This window comes from Cariama cristata, unplaced genomic scaffold (assembly GCF_000690535.1).
Source record: "Cariama cristata isolate BGI_N322 unplaced genomic scaffold, ASM69053v1 scaffold517, whole genome shotgun sequence".
In the NCBI taxonomy this organism is placed as follows: Eukaryota; Metazoa; Chordata; class Aves; order Cariamiformes; family Cariamidae; genus Cariama; species Cariama cristata.
The window spans coordinates 44,045-65,647 of record NW_009628124.1 but is presented as its reverse complement, the minus strand read 5'-3'; the positions used below and the strand labels follow the sequence as shown (position 1 = coordinate 65,647).

Sequence of the window (21,603 nt, the reverse complement as noted above, 5' to 3'; positions counted from 1 at the left end):
CTTCACCTGGAGCATGTATATGAAAAACAGGTAATGTTTTCGGGAAAATACGCTCTTATGCGCACTTCCAATTTTGTTGTATACAGAACCTAAAGGTTTAAATTCTGAAATCCCTGAAGCAGAAATTCTGGAATCCAAGCATTTCACATGGGTTGGAAAAATAATTGGATAAATTCAAGGAAGATATTAAGTACAACTCTTTAAGTACAGAGATATCACCCCTGATTCTAGGAACCTGTTGCCAAATGATGGAGGCTGGGAGAGCATTACCAAAGAAAAGTGCCACTGTAAGCCTGTCCTGTTTGTATACACTTTTTCTGTTGGCATCTGATGTTATCTGCTATTAGAGAAGAGATAATGAACTAAATTGAACTTAGCCTGACCTGTTGTCAGTGTTCATATGTTCTTCCATACTTCTTTCTCTCCCAATATGTCTTTATTCCATACTTCTCCATGATTTGACTGTTCTCTATATATTGTCAACATGCTTCGTGCTTTGTTTTTATGTCAGAAGCTTAAATTAAAAAATGTAATTTTCACCAAAACCAGTTCATCTTAAAGCACTTTGCAAATATCATCTATTCTTTTAGAATTTAAACATCAATAGGTTTCCAATTAAACTTGAATTTTACTGGTGGTGTACGTTCAGCTCATGCAGTGTTTAGTAAGAGGATGTGTTGGATACCTATTTAATTGAAAAGATGTGTTATTCAAACATGTCGTTTCCAAATGTGGCGAATTTATAACATATATAACAAATAATGAATAGTGATCATAGCTACTTGCCACTTGGTAATAGCATTTGCAAAAGGAATTGTAGTAACTTTTTGGTTTGAGTTAGTGTTTTGTGCTGACTTGAAGTCAATTACTTTTTCTTTCCAAGATGTGCTTTGGTCTAATCCTAGCCTACATTTGTCTTGTTAGACAAGTCATGGTTTTTATGAATGTTGACCTCAAGAAAAGCCTATTGCAGATCAAAATGTTAGCATAATTTGGATGTCTTCTAGCTATTGAAGTATAGTGGACATTGCTTTATTGCAATACATCACTTCCTTTGCAGATAAGTACAGATGAAATGTAGCTGGTAATGCTTCCAGGCACCAAGTCCAAATGCCATCAAATGGCTCACATCTACTTTATTAAACTTTACAATTTTGGACAGTAAGATGGATGCATCCGTGTTAACTTTCTGCAGTGGTTCCTCTCCTGTGTCAATCTTGAATGAGGTTTGAGGATCATTTGGGAGGATGCTACTTAGCATGGGCTAAGAGCATGTCAGCCAATCAACCAGTAAGCACAGATATTGACGTCGTAACTCTGTATCAGTAAATAAAAAAGTAGACCCTTTTTTTAATAGATATCTTTACAGCAGTTTGCCTATTCATAAATTTTGATGTAACTGTGTGTTCAAAATCAAATCTCTGAGAAAGGAGGAGAAAAAAAATAATGTGAACAATCTATGGATATAAATCCATAAAATAGTATAGATCAGCCCATAAAATACCTAAAACAAGCTTGCCTTCAAGCAAAGGAATCATGAAGTCTGTTCACTTAAGAACCTACCCATTATCTAATAATCTTTATTAGTCTACAGTGGCTATTGCCTGCTAGGATATTTAAACATCAAACAAATAATAGGTAGTAACCCTAAATGTCACTATTTGATTAAATGTGCTTATCTGCTGAATCAGGAACCAGTTAGGCTAAATGGTTTTACAAGCGAAGGAAACACCTGCTTTTTATAAATAATCTACCGCTTGTTTTCCAAACATTCAGATAAGCGTAAGAACAGTGACAGATTATTCCTGGGAGCAATTCTTGAGCCAGCTGTTAAATATATATAATTTAACCAGGTTTGGCAATGCTTCCCTTACTCTCTGGTAGACAGCCTATCAGTTTGGAGGCTCTTTCAAACCAACTAAGTATTCAGGCTTCCATGTAGTAAACACCTACATGGAACTACTTACAGTAGAGAATCTCTAAATTTGTTTTTTCATTGGACTATACTCTTATGCTCTGACTATACACTTACTGAAACATAGTTTTCTTTATTGTAGTGATGTAATAGCATGTAACATTGCAAATGATTGTGGGTGAATAAAGGATTTCCTGTGCACCCCATCCGGTAAAGAAAAACATGCTCAGTACATCACATCACCACATTGTTACTTGAGCAATCTTAAAAAGGAAAACTCTTGTACTTAATCTGCCTTTGGCAAAAATATTATAAAAGCCTGTGGTTTGGACCATGCCTGGGATGTTGCCAAATTCTGAAGCTGCTTTCCTCTGTTGATCCAGAAGTACCAAAGAAAAGAATTCTTCATAAAAATGTCTATTCCTAATTAGTGAATTTAGGAAGTGGGAATCAGTCTTGGTTCAATGTTTTCTGTGACTATATTGCTTTATAGGGAGAGAAGCAATGTCTCAGATTGCTAGGATATGTTCTTTGTGAGGTCTTGAAAGCTGCCATTTTCATTCTGCTTTGTTTAAATACTAAAAGGAATTAAAATAGTATTTCCGATTTAAATAGTAACTAGAATATACTGAGGAAAGTACAAACGTTTGGAGGAGAATTAAAGGGCCTCAAAATTTTTTGTAACTGAGTATTTTTAGGATATTTATGTAAGAGGTCTGTTTGTCTCACTTTTGTGTACAAATGTATTTTAAAATATGTGTGTATAGATACTGCTTGGTGTAATGGCAGTTGCATGGAGGAGAATTACTTGGAAATGCACAGTTTGCCTGGGGAAATGGAAAGGAAGAGGGATAAGCAGCGTGGCTGAGCGAAGGAAAATGGAGAGGTGTGGGAGCCCGTGGTGTTAGACAGTAGTGATCCTCTGCTGTGTACTGAGGTCACACTCAGTGGTGGGGAAGATTTTTATACTGCAATATTATTCAAAGTGAATACATATACTAATGGTGATCTAGGTAAGAGGTGATGGGGAAGAGACAGGAAGATGACAGGGACAGCTTTTTTCTGTTGTGCGAGGATGCAGAGGCTTTCAGGTTGCACTAGGATTGATTTCTTGCCACATCCACAGGAGTGACAGATGACTTACTCTTCTGGATTCACACTGTATTATAAGCAGCACGTGGGCAGTTTACTGTGGAGTAATAGTTGTTAGCTAAGATGCTCCACCATTTTAGAGGTGTCTGTGTGCTTTTTGTGGGTTTCTTAGTATTACGCTTACTTGAGAATGCCATACCCCTGCATTTCCAAATGGTGTTTTTAATGTCTGGATGCAAAATGGAAAAATGAAAAGCTTTATATAGTGGTTCAAGCACTCTGGCTTGATTTCACTGGGTCAGGAGTTCATTAGTAGTAAGCCACTTTCCTAAGAAAAGTAAAACTTTGAGGAAGTACCTACCCTTAGCTAGTTAATATTTGAGTATGTATTATTCCAAAATAATGTTATTTACTGTCATTATGTTTGATATTTTTATTGTTGTAAGAATTGATAAAAGGTCGTTCACTTTGAGTATTCACAAATTGGTAAGTAGGAACTCTGCAATGTAGAGAATGTGTCCTCATTTTAGGCAGATTTCTATATGCTTTCCTGTATTTCTCTGAAGAAAATCTAGTTCCTTTTTATGCATTTACTGATGTTTCTTTATTCTAGAGAATAATATTCATTTTGAGAAGAAAAATAGTTCTGTTGGCTATATTCTTATACTTCATCTGTCTTTTAATCCTTATTCTTGCATTTTATGTAATTTTAGAAATATATAGATGGTGGTCTACATCAGTGTGAAAGAAATATGCAAAATAAATAGTTCTTATAATTTAAAATAACCTTTTTTTAATCAGTCTGTGTTTTAGCTAAAATATGGGGTTTTTTCTCCTTCAAATGGTAGATTCATGATATTCAGAATGATCTTGATAAAGAAAGAGGGGATGCTCAAAAGAAGATTCGCAAACTGGAAGAGACTTTGAAGTAAGTGAATATTGAATAATTGTTGAACTGTCCCCAATTTTCTAGTCAAACTTGTTAAATAAGCTTGGGCTTTTGTCTCATCTAACTGCCTTCCTATAATTTGTTTGAGTTATCTTACCATTGTAAAACTGCATCTTCAGGGTTCTAGTTAGCCATAAAAATTACAAAAGTAAAGCAAGAACCAAGCCACCCAAATTTGTTGACTTTCAAGTGGTAGGAATAAAACAGAATTGAAATTCGTGATATCAGCTGGTCTCACCCTGTCAAATAAATGAAACCGGCTTCAATTTAGAATGGATACATAGTAGGCAAATAATCCAGACTAAAGACTAGTTGCTTTGGACTATTTTAGAGGAAGGGATAAATTTGAAAGATATTTATTTAAATTGTATTTTAACTGCATTTAGTACATGAAGTTTGTGATTTTTTTTATAATTTTTTTAAATATCCATAAACTACGACTTTAGTATGGATTTTTCCTCTTTGATACCACACTTTTTTTTTAATGTGAATGCTTGTTTTTCAAATGTAGCTAAGGCTTGGAGAAATGGTCTGAAGCAAACAGAGGACAATTTTCATTAACTAACTTGGAACAGCTTTTTTGCTGACCTTGTATATTAAAACAACTAATCAAGATGCAACAAGTTTGATGTTTTCTGAGGGGAGGAGTGGTTTAGGTCCAGCAGATGCACATATGACAAGATCTACTCTTGTTATGCTGCTTTTAGTTTTGATTATGTAAAAGATTATTTCCATATGTTTATCCAGTTTAAATTCAAAGTTATGGAAATAATTTCAAGGGAAAAAAGATTATTCTGAAAGAAACCAGAAGTTATTTGCTCAAACTACTCAGTTGAATGTTACAATGTATCTTATCTAGGCTGATAGAGGCATTGTGAAGATGCTTTTATTCAATGAAAGTCACAGGGCTGAAGTCTGTATTCCTTATTTCTATAATCTCTTAGGTATTTGGCATAAATAGAGACTATCTTAAATCGCTACAGACGTTAATAAAAACTCTAGCTTTTAATCTTTAAATTCTTTACACTGACTATTAGTTATAATTTTAGGGAGCTTGAATTGTTATCAACTAAACTGAATCTTTTAGCATTTTAATGTCTGATTCATTGATAATGTAGTTGCATTAATTATCTTCCATGTCTTTCAAATAACATGTCAATTCGCACTTATGTTTATAAAATAAGTCTGACTTTACAGTCCACTGGCTCCTCAGAATTTGTTGCCCCTATGGGCGCTCTCAGTGCGGGGTAAATGCGGTACTGCTCCGCTTCAGGCAAGTATTTGTAAAGTGGGTTAGTGTGCTGTGGATTTTGAACCTACTTTTAATTAACGGCACTGCACTGAGAAGCTCTTGTAGGTAGCTGAGGAGGTCCTCATTTATTTCCCTAGCTGTAATTAAGCTTAGGTTTAATGTTTGGATTAGAGTAAGGATTTGAAAGACCAAAGTTTCATGAGCCCAGTTTACCGGTGAATGATTCAGGGGGCTGCAAATTAAGATGATGCTGGCAGAGGCCAGGCCCAGCCTTGTGCTTTGTGTGAGAGGGTCCTTTGGCCAAAACTGAGGATGGGTCAGCCTCTGGGATCGAAGAACCCTGGAGACTGCATGACAGGTTAAAAGTATGTCTAGACTATTTCCCCTACAGCAAGGGATTAATACCTATTCTCTGTTTTCAAAGTGTCTTCTAATATAAACTACCTCCACTCATACTGTAGAGTACCTTTCCCAGGTTCACTTCTATGTCCTCTGGCACTCTGTTTCTGTTACGCTTTTTTTTTTAATTTTATTTTTTTGATTCAGGGTGTTGAAAATAATGTAGCAATTTCTAATATTAAATGATATATCACTCTCCTAATTTAAAATGGAAAATGTTTTAATTTGGGGGATAGTTTATTCTTTAATAATGAATATATACTACTGTTCTGTTGGTTGTTTTATAGCAGTGATTTGGGTTTAATATTAAGATTAATAATGGAATTAGTAATGCTAATAAGGAATTATTTTGTAATTGAATAGAAATAAAAATTAACTTTCATCTGTGTGTTTGTCTGGATGGGGACAGAATTTGGCAGAACCATCAGGGTAGATTTGTGCTCCTAAAGATTAAAAATATTATACTTACAGAAATGTAGTGCCCTAGTCTAAGCCCAGCATATATTCTGCAGGCAGGTTCTTTCAGATTTCAACTCTGGTGCAAAACCTCTGGGTCTTGGATCTGCACATTTCTGATCACGGGTGTGTCAGTGCACATGGCTGTTAAGAACAGACTCACATGCCCAGTATAGAGGCACTGCGAATCCTACAAAAGGCTCGCTTTCTGGAAACCAAGCATTAATTTGGTACCAGTGTTTCTGGACAATATTAAGATGTTACATGTATGTGCTTATATATGATACATGTGTAAATAATACATAACAAGCAGTAATATTTTTGTGTCAGAAACAGATGGCTTCCTTATGGCTTTTTTTCCCCGTTGCTGCAAAAATTAATACTTTTAACAATCTCTTGCTATTAATATGAATTCATAAGATCTAATGTCTTATGTGAAAATGCTTTATTTTACTGTATTTCTTTGACTATTTGCGGAATCATATGAAGTAATTACAAACTAAGGCAGACACAGTAAACCTTTAGAAAACAACCTTACCTTCCTTGAGACGGGTGAAAATATAGTTCAGCATCTTCAATAGAAACGATGCCTTGTGGAATTGCAGCTCAGAACCCAGTAGGTGCATCAGTGATTTCTCTTAAACTACTTTGATCTGGATGCGCTTTGATTCTGAAATGGCCACAGGATTATATCTTGAGTAGCTAGTCAGCTGCAAACACATAGAAAGGGAAGTGGCAGACATTTTAGTGGGGGTTTTGTTGTTATTATTTTTCCAGTGGTGTGACAGCAAACAGTGCTATTGCAGTTTCAAACATATCCACACAGACGCATAATGAAAGTGATTTGAGACATTGTCTGGAATAGTAAAATCCACATTTCTAAAAGTATCTTTCACTTCAAAAAAACAAAATAGTGTTGCCAGAGTTTTAATACTGAATAGGGGTTTACATAGTTTGTGGAAGGTTTTTTCTTCTGAAGTTTATGGTAGAAATATCTGTCCAAAACAAATCTTTTGCAAAAGAATTGCTCTAATACTTATGACTGGTGGTGGTGACTTGTAGATATAAATTTTATATGTAGTTTAGCAATGTCATAGGCATTTCCTAATAGCAAAAGTCACTACAGGAAGTGCTCCAAGGATTTTTCTAGAATGTAATTTAAACTGCATTTATATAATAACAAAGTATTCTTAAAAAACTTCTATGTAATTACTTGGGGGGAAAGGTTGTTCCTCTAATCCCTTTAGTTTGGTTGCATAAAATGTGTCATGAGAGCCGGTTACAAATAGGCTAAATCTTGCTCTTGCTATGTCTATAAGTAGCAGTTTTTAGTAAATATCTGTCTTAATTACTAAACGAAAGATGCAAACGTTCTGGGTTGTTAACGCTTTAGTCAGTTTGATGTGTCGATCACAAATATTAAATTATATCTCTTTTCAGTAGATGGTACACTAAATACTGACCTCTGCTGATATAAGCCCTCAAAATAAAGAAGATGAGCTCCAGCCCTCTAGCTGTAGATTTGTTTGAAGGCATATTGAAGGTTCTGTTTTCTTAGAAATAATACTTTTCCTTTTTTTATTGTTTCTTTTGGTTCCAAAATAGCATTGTAAACTACAGACAACCATCTTCCGAGTCATTGTGAAAATTTCGGAAATAATTATAGTAGTAATTTAATGAAACACCAGTGAGAGTGCATGTTCAGTAAGGACCTTGGAGACAAGTATATATTACGTACACAATTTAAATATTCAGAATTTAATGTTAGTATGGTAATCGTAGCAATGATCCCAAAGGCTTCCCATGGAAGTATCACAGTTCTGTGCCAAGCATTATTTGCAGCCAGCAGAAGTGCGTATACTTTAAGGCTGGCCTCATTTATTTGCTGATAAACAGAGAAACTTAGAACATTGTTGCTTGAGATCAGAGGTAAAAATCTCTTTTATGATCCATACAGCAGAATGGCCATGTGCGTTATTAGTATTTATACATGCCCTCAGTGTATGAAGTATCGCTGCCAGCTTGACCCACATGGAGGAGGATATCAGGTGTGCAGGAGGAAACATTTGGTTTGCAGCATTTAGTTTGAAGCCCATTTATATGTTATTAGTAATAGTATATAAAAAAACTAAAGATGAAACAGTAAAGAAGGGAGGATTTGATTGTAGAAGTAAATAGTTGTAGTTACAGTTTTTCTGAAGTGTGAATACAGCATATATTTAGACCACTTCAGTTGCAATGTGGTTAGGTTTTGCCACTTCTGTTCTGGAGTCCATAATACCTTTATGATGGCACATATGTAGTATAAAGGTGGTCCATTTTGAGACAGAGCTTTTGGACTAAATTATAAACATACATAAGAGTTGAGGCTGTTCTCGTCTATCACCTGCATGGAAGTGCAGACCACCGTGCTGCTGCTGGTTTCTCAGGATAATGGTTGTGTTGGTTCTTGCATATTGGAAATAATTACAGGATCTTGATTTAATGCTTTTTGGTTTGCCTGTCTCATACACAAATCAATATTTCATTATGCTACTGAAATACAACTTTCCTGAGTTCTTACTCTTCTATTCTGTAGTGTGATTGAAGGAAACAATTTTTAAAAAGGCATGTTTGGAGAAATGAAATTAAATGCTACCTCTACAGGTGCAGATGTAGTAACTAAACGTTGAAGTGTCAAGGAATGCCTGCACACTGTCTACACTGAAATGCTTCACAACTTCCTTCTTCTGAATCTTTGCCTTTTTTTTTTTTTTTTTAAACCTGCCTGTGGAGCAAAATCTCAGCACTTTGCAAGTGGTGATGTTACAGAGCAAATGGTTAGCAGCTGGTTTATTGAAAATCACTTAATAAAATTGTTTGTTTACATAAGAAACTAGCAACACCTCTTTTTTCCCCGTTGCTTCTCTATCCCTCATCTGAACTCTGTTTAAACCTCTTCTGGGGAAGAAAGAGGGGCTAAACTTTCCAGAAACCAGCAAAGCTGCTCCTATCTATTGGCAGATTTGTATTTTTACAACAGTTTCTAAAGCACACACGTACAGTTTTCACAGTATTTTGTGATTTGTTTTAGATGGCAGACCAAAACGTTTCAAAGCCTTTTCAACCAAAGGCATTGTGTGAAGGTGGTGTCTGCAGATGTTCAATAAAATACAAAAATGAAAATTATTTACCTTTCTTTTCACATATATACTTGTGTACCTACACATGTTTTCTCTGGGAATCCTTGACATGAGAATCAAGGAAAAGAAATTGATTTCTCTTTGGGGATGGTACCATGGAGTTTCCTTGCTGTAGACTTAAAAAGAGTTATATCATTGTTTTTCACTATTCCCAGTATGATAGCTGTGTCAGTTCTTTATACCTCCAGGTGCTGATGCTAGACTTTGTCAAATGTGGTTCAGATATACTAATTTGTATTTTAAATTTCCATTTTTGTGTATAGAACAGTTATTACTACAACAAGGCTTTGTCTCCTAGGAAGTATTTGGTAAAAATGCATTTGCAGTTGTATTTACTAAAACAAGTTGGAAAAATGCTATTTTGGGAAGGAAATAACATTTTTTTTTTTTGTACTGGTTACTCTCCTTGAAACCTTAGTCATTTCTTTATTCAAAGGGCTTCTACTTGTCGTCATCCAGTATGGTTTGCCAGTCATTTGGTTATTCTGAATCATTTGTTCCCTACCTGATACCATCACAAGATATATGGAGCAATGGAGCTGGAGCTCTTCTCAGGCTTGTAGTGAGGTTTTAAACTTAGTACTGATGCTTGTAAAGCCTTAGGAGAATGGCTTTGATATCACACTTTCTCAAAAGCAGAAGCTAGTGTCAGTATGTTCTACAAGAAGAGAAGTGATTATAATTGTACTGCAACTTCAGCCTGAATCCCTGACAAAGGGCTGCCTGGGTTGCAGCTACGTGGAGGTTCAGTACGTTCCTGTCTCCTCTCGTTCTTACTTCCACAGGGCTCCTGTCTGTTTGGGGCTGTGGTGCGGTGAAATGATTGAGTTTACATGATCCTGTTATCGTGCTGCCCTGAGTATTTTTATTTTTGTTTTTCTTCTGAGACCACTTGTCCACCTCCAGCAGGCATTCTGCCTTGTGTTTTCTACAGTTCACCTGTGTTGGTAAAATGGGAACGGGGCAAGACGATCCTTTGTGGAATCTCTGTTCTACTTTTTCCTACAGCTATGGCTGTGTAATGACTCATTTTTCATTGTATAGTTCTCTTTGATATACAAAGAGAAGGCCTGGATTTGTTTGGTCTGAAAGGCTCTTTTTGCTTTGTTTGGAATACATAAAAATGCATCAAATTTTAGCACCAGAAATTTTATGTAAGGGTCTTCTAGTCTTTGAGATTACTAATCTCTTGCAAAATTCCCATGGTGTTTATATAATTTTCCTTTTCTCTATAATATCATGTAAAAGAGAGTACGTAAATTTGGAGAGAAATAAATAGTGTACATAGTGCTTCTGAGCTAATAAAGAGGGAAACAGATGAAGGCAAGGATAAATAAATGTGAAGATAGATGGCAGAAGAAGATAGAATAAATAGCAGTGAATATAATTTCATTTTGTTTTGCAGTTTACAGTTGCATAATTGGATCTCAACAAGTCCAAGTCAAACTTGGACTTTCAAAATATACAGAAATTATATTTTTAAAAACCTGTGATTTACAGTGGATCTTGAGAATTTGATTATACCAAATCCTTTGAGAACTTCATTTTTAAACTGCTTCTTCAGAGTACTATTGTATGGATTGTATTGTAAGGACTTAGTGTAGTGGTGTATGTCATAAATGCCGTTGCACACAGAAAAATACAACTGCATGATAATCATCAATACAATGATAAATAAACAAATGGAGTGATACCTTTAACTACAAGTTGATTTTTTTGTAGTTTTTTTTTCCCTTGGTCCTCTAAGTTGAATCCAGATTCTGAATAATTGCTTGTTGTTGTTAATATTTTTAGTATAATTGCCTAAGTGTAGCTGTTTTCCTGTAGTTAATTCCATTTTTCCTTGAAAATGAAGTATTTGTGTGTGGAGGAATTCTTGTAGGAATGGAAAAGCTATTACTATTTAAAGCCGGAAATAATTAAAGAAATATGAGAAGGCATTGTCTTTAATTCCAAATGTTCCAATAAAGAACATTGTTAAGAGTTTATACTCATGCTCGTTGTGTTCATCATTCTCTTTTAATAAAATGTTTAGTGTTGTCTTGTTACAACACTTGGGATATGATGAAAAAAGCAAACTTTGTGATTTAAAACCAGTGGTAATGTTAAGAGCTTGAATAGTTTTACTCTTTGAAACAGGGCTGTGTGTTTTTTTTTGTAGTTTGGGTGGGTGTTTTTTGTTTGTTTTTTTTTTTTTCTTCTCCTCTAAGAATCAGTGGAAAAACAGCCAGCTGTTCTCCACTTGGTGCTCTGTTGGAGCATCTGAAACCTTTTAGAGCAAAACCAGTCAAAAGTTTCCAGCATATTGTAAACATTCCTTTAGGCCCAGCGAACAGGCTGACATAACCCTCGCCCTAGGGGGCACAATGTAAAGTATGAACAGGGGACAAAAAAAAATGTGGTAGCTTTATTTAATAGTCTCACTTAAAAGAAAAAATAAAGTGTTCTATTAACTATTTACAGCCTTTCATTTTCTCTCACCAGTTTCTCTGGAGACCTACTGGCAATAATGAAATATGTATTTAAAGGAAAGCTCCAGTTGTACAAAAAAAAGTAACACTTGATTTTTAATCCTTGTCTATGGGACCGTTATGTCCCTCAAGCTGGTTGCAGAGATATCGTATGACATCTTTTCAATGATATCAACTATGAAAATGATTGAATATAATACATAGCTGTATGAAATGAAGTATTGCCTTGTGAGATGAACGGCATCAGTGCATCATGCTATAACGCTTAGTTTAACTGCTGCAAATTATTAGTCTAATAATTAATGTAATTAAGGGCTTTAGATTTGACCTCACTAAATGAATATAGAAATAATTAATACAAATGTCAGAATTGTACCCTTATTCTGAAAGGCTTCCCTTTCACACTAGTGTATCTTTTAGATTCGGTGCAGTATATTTCAAGACTATTTAGTGCCCAAGGCACTGACGAAATGAGAAGAGCCCTCAGTTAACTAAAGAAAGTCTTACAGATGATTGAATTCAATTACTGATTTTTTAGTAAGCATGAAATGTATCAGACTGTCACCTTTTTTTGTGTCACTTGTACTATTCTCGTAGATAATTTTTAAGGAATAACTTTGTTCCTTTTATTGTTGCTAGATGATTGTGATTGCTAGACTTCAATTACACTTGATAAGATTAAGTTTACTTTTAGTTTTTATGTACTTTGTACAACTTTCCTCTAGCTTCACCAACAACACAACTAACCTTCATTGAGGAATTAAGGTTAATATTTCAAACAGTACTTTCATTGAAAAAAAGTAATGTGAAAATCCATGTCTACCATACCAGCCTCTTAGAAAGAAGAAACTGATGAGCTGAGTAGACACTCATCATTCCTCAGTATTGAGTCACCATATTGTCCATTACAACATGGATATTATTATTCTGAATCCTAAACTATGATAGTGTAATTATTTTAGCCATAAAAATAGTTACCTTAAATGTGTAGAATGACAGAATGATGACTGTATCCTTATACGTCCTTGTATAGGCAAGTGATATGGTTCCTTTTTGGATTCTTTGCTTGCTTATTCAAAACTGGTATTTGGTGTTGTAGCCATCATTGTCTAAAGGTAGAAGAGAAACAGGAATGGTGGGAAATAATTTATTTTATTAAAGGCTTTTTGACCCAGTATGTTTTTATCAGCACCTCTTTGAAATAATAAACCTGGCATGCTTTAAGCTGAAGTAATTAGATTTTTTTTTTTTCATTTAGAATTCTGTATTGGGAAAATTGGAGACAGTCTTAATACTATTATTTCATCCTTGTCGTCTGGATTTGCCAGCCATTGTTGGCTCTGTCACTCATAACACATCATCTTGGGCTGTTCTTTGTTAGTGTTAAGGGATTCTTGCCTGGCTCTCCTCCTCTGCATGGTGATCTCTCCCATCGCTTGTCCTTCAGATAGTTTATTTCATTTGCCCTCCAGCTTTCTGTGCCACAGCACTGTTCTCTGATCCCTCTTTGCACCTCTTCTCTGAGTATCTCATGAATCTATTTGCTATCTGTGCTGCTGACTTTCGGGTCCACCTTTTAATCACAACCTTGTCTCCTTTTTTCTAAGCCATTGTCTACACCTGTCTCTCTAATTGTCCCCTCCATATCGAGGTTTAGCTGTCATCTCAGCATGTAAAAGCCATGACTATTAATTTCTGTTCTAATCCTTCTCTCTTGATAACTGAGCTTCTGTGGCCTTTCATATACATGGTGTATCTAAATCTTGGAGACAGTTTCTGCAGTGTTGAGCAAAATTACAACCTTTTCCTTTCCAGCCACATTTACAACACTTGCCCAGCCTTTTAACCCACATCTCATTCATCATTTTGCGGTTGCTGGTTTTATTCTGTTTGCATAGCACCTAGCACAACAGTACACTGTCATTATTATAATGAGAAATAGTTATAATAATTATTAGTATGTTTACCAATGTCTAGTTAATTTGTGAGCCACGGATTTTGAATATAATGCATTCTTCTTCTTATTTCACAGAAGTGTGATACTACATACGTGGAATATTGTTTATTCTATATTCATTAACAGCTTTAGTGGTTTAGTTTGTTAATGTTATCTCATGATTTATTTAACACACAAGTATATAGTTTAAAATAATAATTGTATTGTAAATATCATTCATTGTTACAGCTTACTTGAAGGAATGCAAGCCAGCTTTTTGATGTTAACATCTCAAATTATGCAAACCGTAAACAGTTTATAAGTGGATTCATGCTTTTTCTCATAAAGACAAGCTCATCCTATACTTAAACTCAGGGAACAAAAGATAAAATTGTTCCCTACTTTATACTTTTGGCTTTATTTCTTTGAAATAACGAAACAAGTTAGAATGCTTTCTAACAACTTCGAAATATTAAAGTGCCCAGGGACAGGATAGGGATGATGTTTTGAAGGCAATAAATATTTCAGCTTCACGTTTCAGTCTTTCTTCTTCATTCCTTTGATCTGGCTTTGGTTTAGTTATCATTCCGCTTGAATGACTTCACACTGTCTTTCTTCCTCTCCACACCAAAAAGAAGTGTTCTGCACATATTCCATATGTCTGGGCGCTCGTGTTGGAGGAGAGCCCTCGTTGTTCCTCGTTGTTTGCTGGTAAGAACTGCCCCTACAGTCAGGTACTCTGACCACAGTTAGGATGGGTGCGTTTAGGCCCAGTAAGTCATTTACACAGAAAGCTGTTACTTAACTAACTATCCCTGTTTGTTAAAAATAGCAGAGCAGGAAAAGTAAAATTGTTTTCGCCTACTGCAGAGAACTGGTATGACTACTGAAGCATTTTTCTGTAACAATAAACTAAACCAGTAACCCCTTCTTTCTACAAATACATGGTACTTTAGACCTTAATACTTTTTTTATATAGTTGAAATAGTCTACATTCTAGAAATTAAATTAAAGGAGCTGTTGCGTGGAGTGTTCTTTAGTGGTTATTGCACCCAGCTAAAAAGTGGTGTCATGGATCTCGCGTTTGGCTATAAGTCAATAAACGGCTGCGTTCACATGGCGTCCTGCCAGACCAGGGCAGCTCCATGTGCGAGTCTCTCGGAGATCACGAGCAGGATCGTGGGTTCACTCATATTTCCTTATACAAAATCTTATGTACGTGTCCATATACCGGGTGGGTACTCGTGTGTCTGTAGCTTATACGAAAAGACACTAAGGTAAATTTCCTGAATTTTACTTTTGCATAGGCAGATTGTGTATGTTTTGATGAAGGTTACGTTTTTAGCTACGCAGTATTGTGTATTATGTTGTCTGGCAAGTTGTGTTCTCCTTTGGGAACATGTGTTTATATAGGGTTTTTTTTAAATCTAAATGGACTATATAAATCGTGATAACTGATTTTGTTTCAACACAGATTAGGAAAAGAGTCCATTTTTCGTTTGTGTCAACAAATAAAAAGAAAAGCTGTTTAGAAACAAACCTAGCAATATTCTTCTTCAGCTGCCTTCCAGCAAGTGAATAGTTTGCAATTTGATGGTTAGTGAAGCAATTTTCCCTCAGAAGTATTAATATTTGGAGAGGAGAGGAAGGAACGGGCAAAGACTTCTGTAAGTACAGCAAATCTCAATATGTAGGATCAATGCATGGATGTAATGTGGGATCATCGGGGTAATGGGCAGGAGAGCCTGGCCTTTCTGAGCAGGTCAGCATTTGAAGATCTCAGCTTCATCAGTGGGACTGGAGGCTCAGCCTTTACTCTGCTTTTCCCATGCCTCAACCTTCTAGAGCAAGATTCATTTTTATCTACAGGCATAAACCCAGAGCCATACTAACCTGTGATAGACTTAGACAAGAGATGAAGCCTCCCCCTCTCGTGGAGTCTGTCAGAATCTAAACTTCAGAAGCTTATTCAGTGGCAGAATGTATCCTTACCATAGAAACTCCTTGCTCTCCTTTTGTGCTCCAGTAGTTGGGAAACAATGGTCTGTTTGGACACACGTGGGTTTTCTCTGCTGCCAGCAGTATTTGAAAACCTGGCAAAGAATTTGCATATTCATTAATTAAAGCCTAGTGTAATTTTTACAAGGAAACATCAGGAGTTTCACAATCCAGTTATTTTTCGTATCACTGAAAACCTCTAAGCTATGCACAGGGAGGTTGCGTGTGGATTTGCTAATGGGATGTGAAACTCGCTGTCCACAGAAGTTGTCCACGTGTGGCTCATGGAGGTGCACGTTTTGTACGTGTTTATGCTTACCTGTGGTCTAAAGAGTTAGAATTTGTTGAAGAGGCTGAGACCAAGGCAGGTGCATCTCCTGCTCTTGTTTGCTGTTGGTGAGCCCTTGCTTTTGTACAGGGAATGGTGAGAACGCTGCGAGTAACAGTGCTGGTTCATACTACATTTGCTGGGACATCTTGAGTTTATTTAACCTCTCCTGTAAATCACTGGGTTGCCCTGTGTTTCATTAACTTGCCTTGCCATGCTGTAATGTCTTACTGTGTTTAGTTGTTACCTCTTGGAAGACGTTTTACGAAGCAAGGAAAATATTTATGATTAAGCGTGAAGAGGAAGTATGTAAGATGTTTGTATTTTCTATTTATCAGTACACTTCAGAGTGCTGCTTTCTGAAATTGCAATTCTGGACTTCATAGTGAACTTTCACTGGGATGGTTTGTGCTGTGTAAGATTGCTAATTCTGTTGCCATATCCTTTATATGCTGAAACAAAAGGCATTTGCTGCTTTTTAAATTGGGGCCAAAGAGTAAATTCACCCTATTTTTATATTCAAGCCGGCTCAGCTTTAGGGGATTTAAGTGATGTAATTGTATTGTATTCGGCCCCACAACTAGTCCAACTGAAAAAAATAATCTTCAAAGTGAATATTTCAGTGCTTCATGCAAGGCACATTGCTCAGTGTCTTGGGAAAAAAAAAAGTAAAGCTGTTCTTATATTTGTGAACTGTGGTCCATTGTTGTACATGTTTTCTAAGCTTCTGTACAAATCTTAACTGCACAAAAAGTAGAGAGAGCTAGCTCCCACATCCTTAAAAAATGAAGTTTTATTCCTGGATATAATGAGATGTTGCATTTATTCATGGGATTAAGTCCTTAAAAGAAAGGAAGGTGCATAAAACCAGATTCCTAAAAGTTTACCTCATAATATTTCAAAATAAAAATACATTCCTAAGGAAGAAGATGCATAAATTTGGAGGCTCACTAACAGCACAAGGGCTGACATCTTGTCCTTTTACGTTTAGATTTGTTGCATTTCCATCTGACTGGACCAAAAATGTTGTTCCAGTGTGTCTTAACACTTATCAGTGTGGATATATTTGAATAAGCTTCAGTTTTTCGTTTGGTTTCCACTGTGGAGTGGAAGTATTAGATGTATTTTGCGGGGAGGGAAGTTTGTTACCCAGTGTCCATAACCGAATTAAGGATCTTTGGGAGGAGAAATTGAGGTTTTCCCCTCTCAGTGTTTCTTCCAAGGTAACACACGTGGATAGTGCTCCGCTGGCAAACCCTGCTGCTGCCTGCTCCCGTCTTCTCTTTCAGGATGATGAGCCAGAAGATGGTTCAGCTTCTTACCTGTTCTTTCCTGTGAACTGCTGGTAGATTTTGTTGTGGGAGAGGGCAACGATGCGCTCACCGTAATTCAGTATCAAACAGCTATTAACTTCAAAATGTCTATATTCAGCTGCTCCCTAGTACGTGGGTTTCAGGGGGGTAGTTGAGCCAAATGCCTTTGCAGCTAGAGCTGATGCATACCTAACTCATCAGATAGTTCGTATCATTTTTTGCGCTGGAGGCATTGTTGGTGTGCCCATTCTGAGAAATCTCTCAGGATTTTTGTGCTGGCAATTTTGGTCTTTTGGATCCTCTGCAGTAGAAATTTAAATCCTAAATGCTCTTTTTGCCAGTTGAATTTAGATGGGGAAAAATTACTGATTTTGGTGCTGTTGGTTTTTTGCTGTGTAATTTTTATTGTTTCGTAAATGAATGGAGAGTATGGTAACTTAGATTAATATAAAGATATGCTTCCCCCTCAAAGGAGTTTATAAAATGGAATTGCTGAGCTGGTAGAAGTAAAACATATCTGTGTAGGGGTGATGGAGGCTCTCTAGCAAATTTGAAGAAAATTTGCACACGTTCTTCTGTGAACACAAAACCGAAACCTCTAAACAATTATTGACAAAATTGTGATACAGGATTTGGTTCTGTTTTGTTCCAGTTTCTGCTGGGTAAGAAAGGTATTTTCCTTTTTCTGTAAGGAAATTGGCAGTCTCCTTATGCCTCGGTTATTCTGCCAGCTGTAACGTACCAAAATCAAATATTTTTTTCTTTTTAAATATGCATAATGAAAAAACTATAGAAGTAAACAGTAATGTACTTACTCAGGGCTTGTGGCATTTCTCTGATCTCTTTGCTAATAGAGTTACCCTGCTCTCCGACACCGCAAACAGACACTTTGTGAAGATGTAGGGTTATGTTCTTTGTCCCATTGTCAAAGTTGGGTATGAAAACCGCAGAGGAGGATGTGAATACTGTAACTTTGGGCTTGGCAGCTTCCTGACCTTCATAAAAGGCTTGCTCAGTGCTGTAATAGCTAGCTCAGTGCTGGCAAGGTGACAGACGAGATGAATTAGCTGGTCTTTTCCGTGTCTTATGTGTCAGATTCTTTGTTTTATATGGAAATAATTTCTGTCAAAATGGGAAATTTATCATGAGGTACTTCCTCTGCCTGTAAAATGAAAATGTCAACCGCAGGTCTGTTTGAATGTGTCTTCTGTTACAAACCGTTGGTGGAGCCAGCTTTGTCCATGGATACCACTATGGTGTTCCCCAGTGTTTTAACACAAAGTCGGGCAACTCCACTGACCTGCGGTAATAGAAACGTGTAATAGAATGTTAATAACACTACCTGATTGTTTTCTATGTGAGAAATCACATCAAAATTTCTTAAATATATACAAGCTATCAGAATTTTTGTCTGTGATGTGTCAATACGGTGGATGTGTCTGGGTTTTAGATGTGTGTGTGTGAATATGTGCATGTACATAAAATGTTATGCATGCATTTCTATTGATGTACTATGATGTCTTAAGAAACCCAAACCAATTTCTATATGTGTATCGACTTTAATATGTCAAATAGTGTAGACTGTTAATATGAAATATCTTTGCATAAAGATTTAACATCTGTCATTACTTTAAAGGCTGAATAGATATTACAGCATTATGGGTTTCTAATAGATTAAGAAGGTACCATATGTCATGCATTACCCTGCTTTGCATTTTGATATATGTCAAGCAGGGAATAATCCTGCATCTTGTCTAAGCAAAGATGGCACTGGGATAATTTTTGGGGTTTTTTTTGATGGGAGAAGACAATCATGCTAAAAGGACTTCACTTAAATATTGGGAGGGGGAATAAACGTTTAGAGGTGAGATTAAAGAAAAGGGGTTATGCAGCAGGTAGTAAACCATTCGAGTCAACGCAGACTCTGAAGATGGAGGTATTGTCACAAGCTATGAACGCCGTGTTTAGGCGTACGAAATTCAATAAGAGAATGGGAAAATAGCTCTAGCCTTCTATTCCCTTCTTCAAAGTATTGCTAAGGGAAGTTTGGCAGAAGCTGGGACAGGAAATTGAAATCTGAATACTATTTTAAACTGATAGGGTTAAAGGCCTCTCTTTTACACTGGCACACTTGTTCTTTTATTTGATACTTGAACTCTGAAAATGTTCTGTGACTTTCTAGGGAGAAGGAGGAGCAGCTGACTCGGGTGACAGAGGTACAGAGGCTGCAGGCCCAGCAGGCAGATGCTGCCCTGGAGGAGTTTAAGCGGCAGGTGGAGCTGAACTCAGAAAAAGTCTATGCTGAAATGAAACAGCAGGTGAGAAGGTCACAATGCCAGCCTTTCTGAAACTCTGTCTCAGTAGGATAGCATATTCTGATCTTATAATGCCAGAAACACGCTTCACTTGAGAGTGCTACATCAAAATCTTTCACAATGTAGTGTCTTTGCTAGCAAGTCAAAAAGGGATGTTAGCAGTTGTTTCATCTTTCTAACAAAGCCAGAATTGTCATTGTTACAAAGATATCTGTGGTTATGATACTGATTAGGGATTTCTCAGGAGTGAGAGTATAAAGTGTTAGTTTATACACCCCTACGGAACAACGTTTGTAATTTTCCACTTAAATGTATGTCTCTTCCTACTCTTTTCGGAACAACTTGGTCCTCCGTTAATGAGGTCTTGTAATCAGTTGGAGCCTAAACAGGGGCAGAGCCATTGTGGCTGCTGGCAATCATGTGCAGAGGACAGAAAAATCCGTTCTTCTGTCCCTGAAAATTAGTAGCAGGAATTTATGTCAAAAGATTTTAGTGTCTTAAATTCCTTATAGAGCAAACAATAGTTAAACCGTTGTCCCTGGGATTTTACAAATGCGGCACAATGAGTGAAATAAGGAACAAGCAACATGTGATCAAAAAGAAGGGGAGAGAAGGGAGTATTTCCTTAACTTGCCCGTGTGCTCGAAATCTCAATACGTAACTCAAGCTTGTAATTCTACCTGACCATGTACTCAGTTTTCCACCCTCGCCTATCACAACCAAACCTTGCTGTTGACAGTAGGATGCTGTGATCTGATACTGTAATGGATTTCTAAGGATACTGCCTTATAATTTAATAAATTCTCTTTTTGTTGTTCTCGTGAATTTTTTTTCTGAAAATCTTCAACAAAAGTGAGAAATTAAGTAAGGCATCACTGATATTTTTAAGACTCATGCAGATATCAAATAATAGAATTTGGAAATAAAAATAGCAAGAGCAAACTTATAAAAGCAGACTCTTGAGGGCAATACAACAAATCCTACGATTTTAATCTGACGTTTGCTGCTCTGTGAGACTCTCCTCCAACTTCTTCGTGATGACTTAAAATAATATCTTATTTCTGCTCCAAAAGGGATATAGTCTAATTCTAGAAAAACTAATAATTTCATTTGCTTAAACCCCCCCCCCCCAAAAAAAAACCCAACCAACCAAACAAAACTAAACAAAAAAAAACCCCCAAAAAGCTCAAAACAAACCAAACAGAAAACAAAACCAATCCAAAACAAAAAAATATGCAGAAGAATTTGGAAAACTTAGTCAATTGTCATTTAAAAATGACAGCAAATTTCTTTTAGAATATTGCTGTCTTCTGGAAATTTTGAAAACAAATTTTGCAGTACTCCAAGAATCATCTATGGGTTTATTGTGTCCTCTGCATGGATATACTCTTTAGATAAACCACCCATTAGATTGTAACATATTGGAAAACTCAATTTTTTTTGTGGTTAGGTGGAATATATTACTTATAAAACAGAAACGGTAGTAGCTATAGCAACACTGTATTTGTAACTGCACTGGAAATATTAGGCTTCTAAAACCATTATTTGGTGTGTGGTAAAGTCAATTATGGAGAGAACTAGGATGGGGTCTGGCATTTTCAGTTCTTGTAATCAGTACTTGTTCATTAGTTTGGCTCTGTGATTTTTTTTTTTTTTGCCATCTGCTTCCTATTTTGTCAAGCTTGCAATTATTAAGAGTCACCTGATGCCCATTGATGGGGACATATATTAGAATGTTATAATTGTCAAAAAACAAAAACAAAAAACAAACCAAAAACCAACCAACAAAAAATCACCCACAAACAAAAACCAAAATATAACCAAACCCCAAACAAAATTCATTAAAGTAATGAGATTTTATTTTTTTTCTACCCATTTTTTATTGAGCTGAGTAAAATACAACTATGGACATGCAATTTGAGTAAGTTTGGAGGCAGAAGAAATTATTCATAAAACACTCATTGAAATCCCTTTTCTTAACAGCAGATAGTAGCAGT

The 21,603-nt window shown here is 36.2% G+C and overlaps 1 protein-coding gene across 1 annotated transcript in view; it reads left to right on the top strand.

Annotated features, from left to right (window-relative positions):
- The window catches only part of LOC104165103 (centrosomal protein of 112 kDa-like), a gene marked incomplete at its 3' end in the record, with an annotated part of 108,633 nt that overhangs the window by 45,710 nt on the left and 41,320 nt on the right, over window positions 1–21,603 (top strand). Inside the window, 3 exon segments of the mRNA XM_009704650.1 lie at window positions 1–30; window positions 3,856–3,935; window positions 19,474–19,609. The exon segment at window positions 1–30 is cut by the window's left edge and continues 9 nt beyond it. Of these exon segments, the coding sequence (XP_009702952.1) occupies window positions 1–30; window positions 3,856–3,935; window positions 19,474–19,609 (246 nt within the window).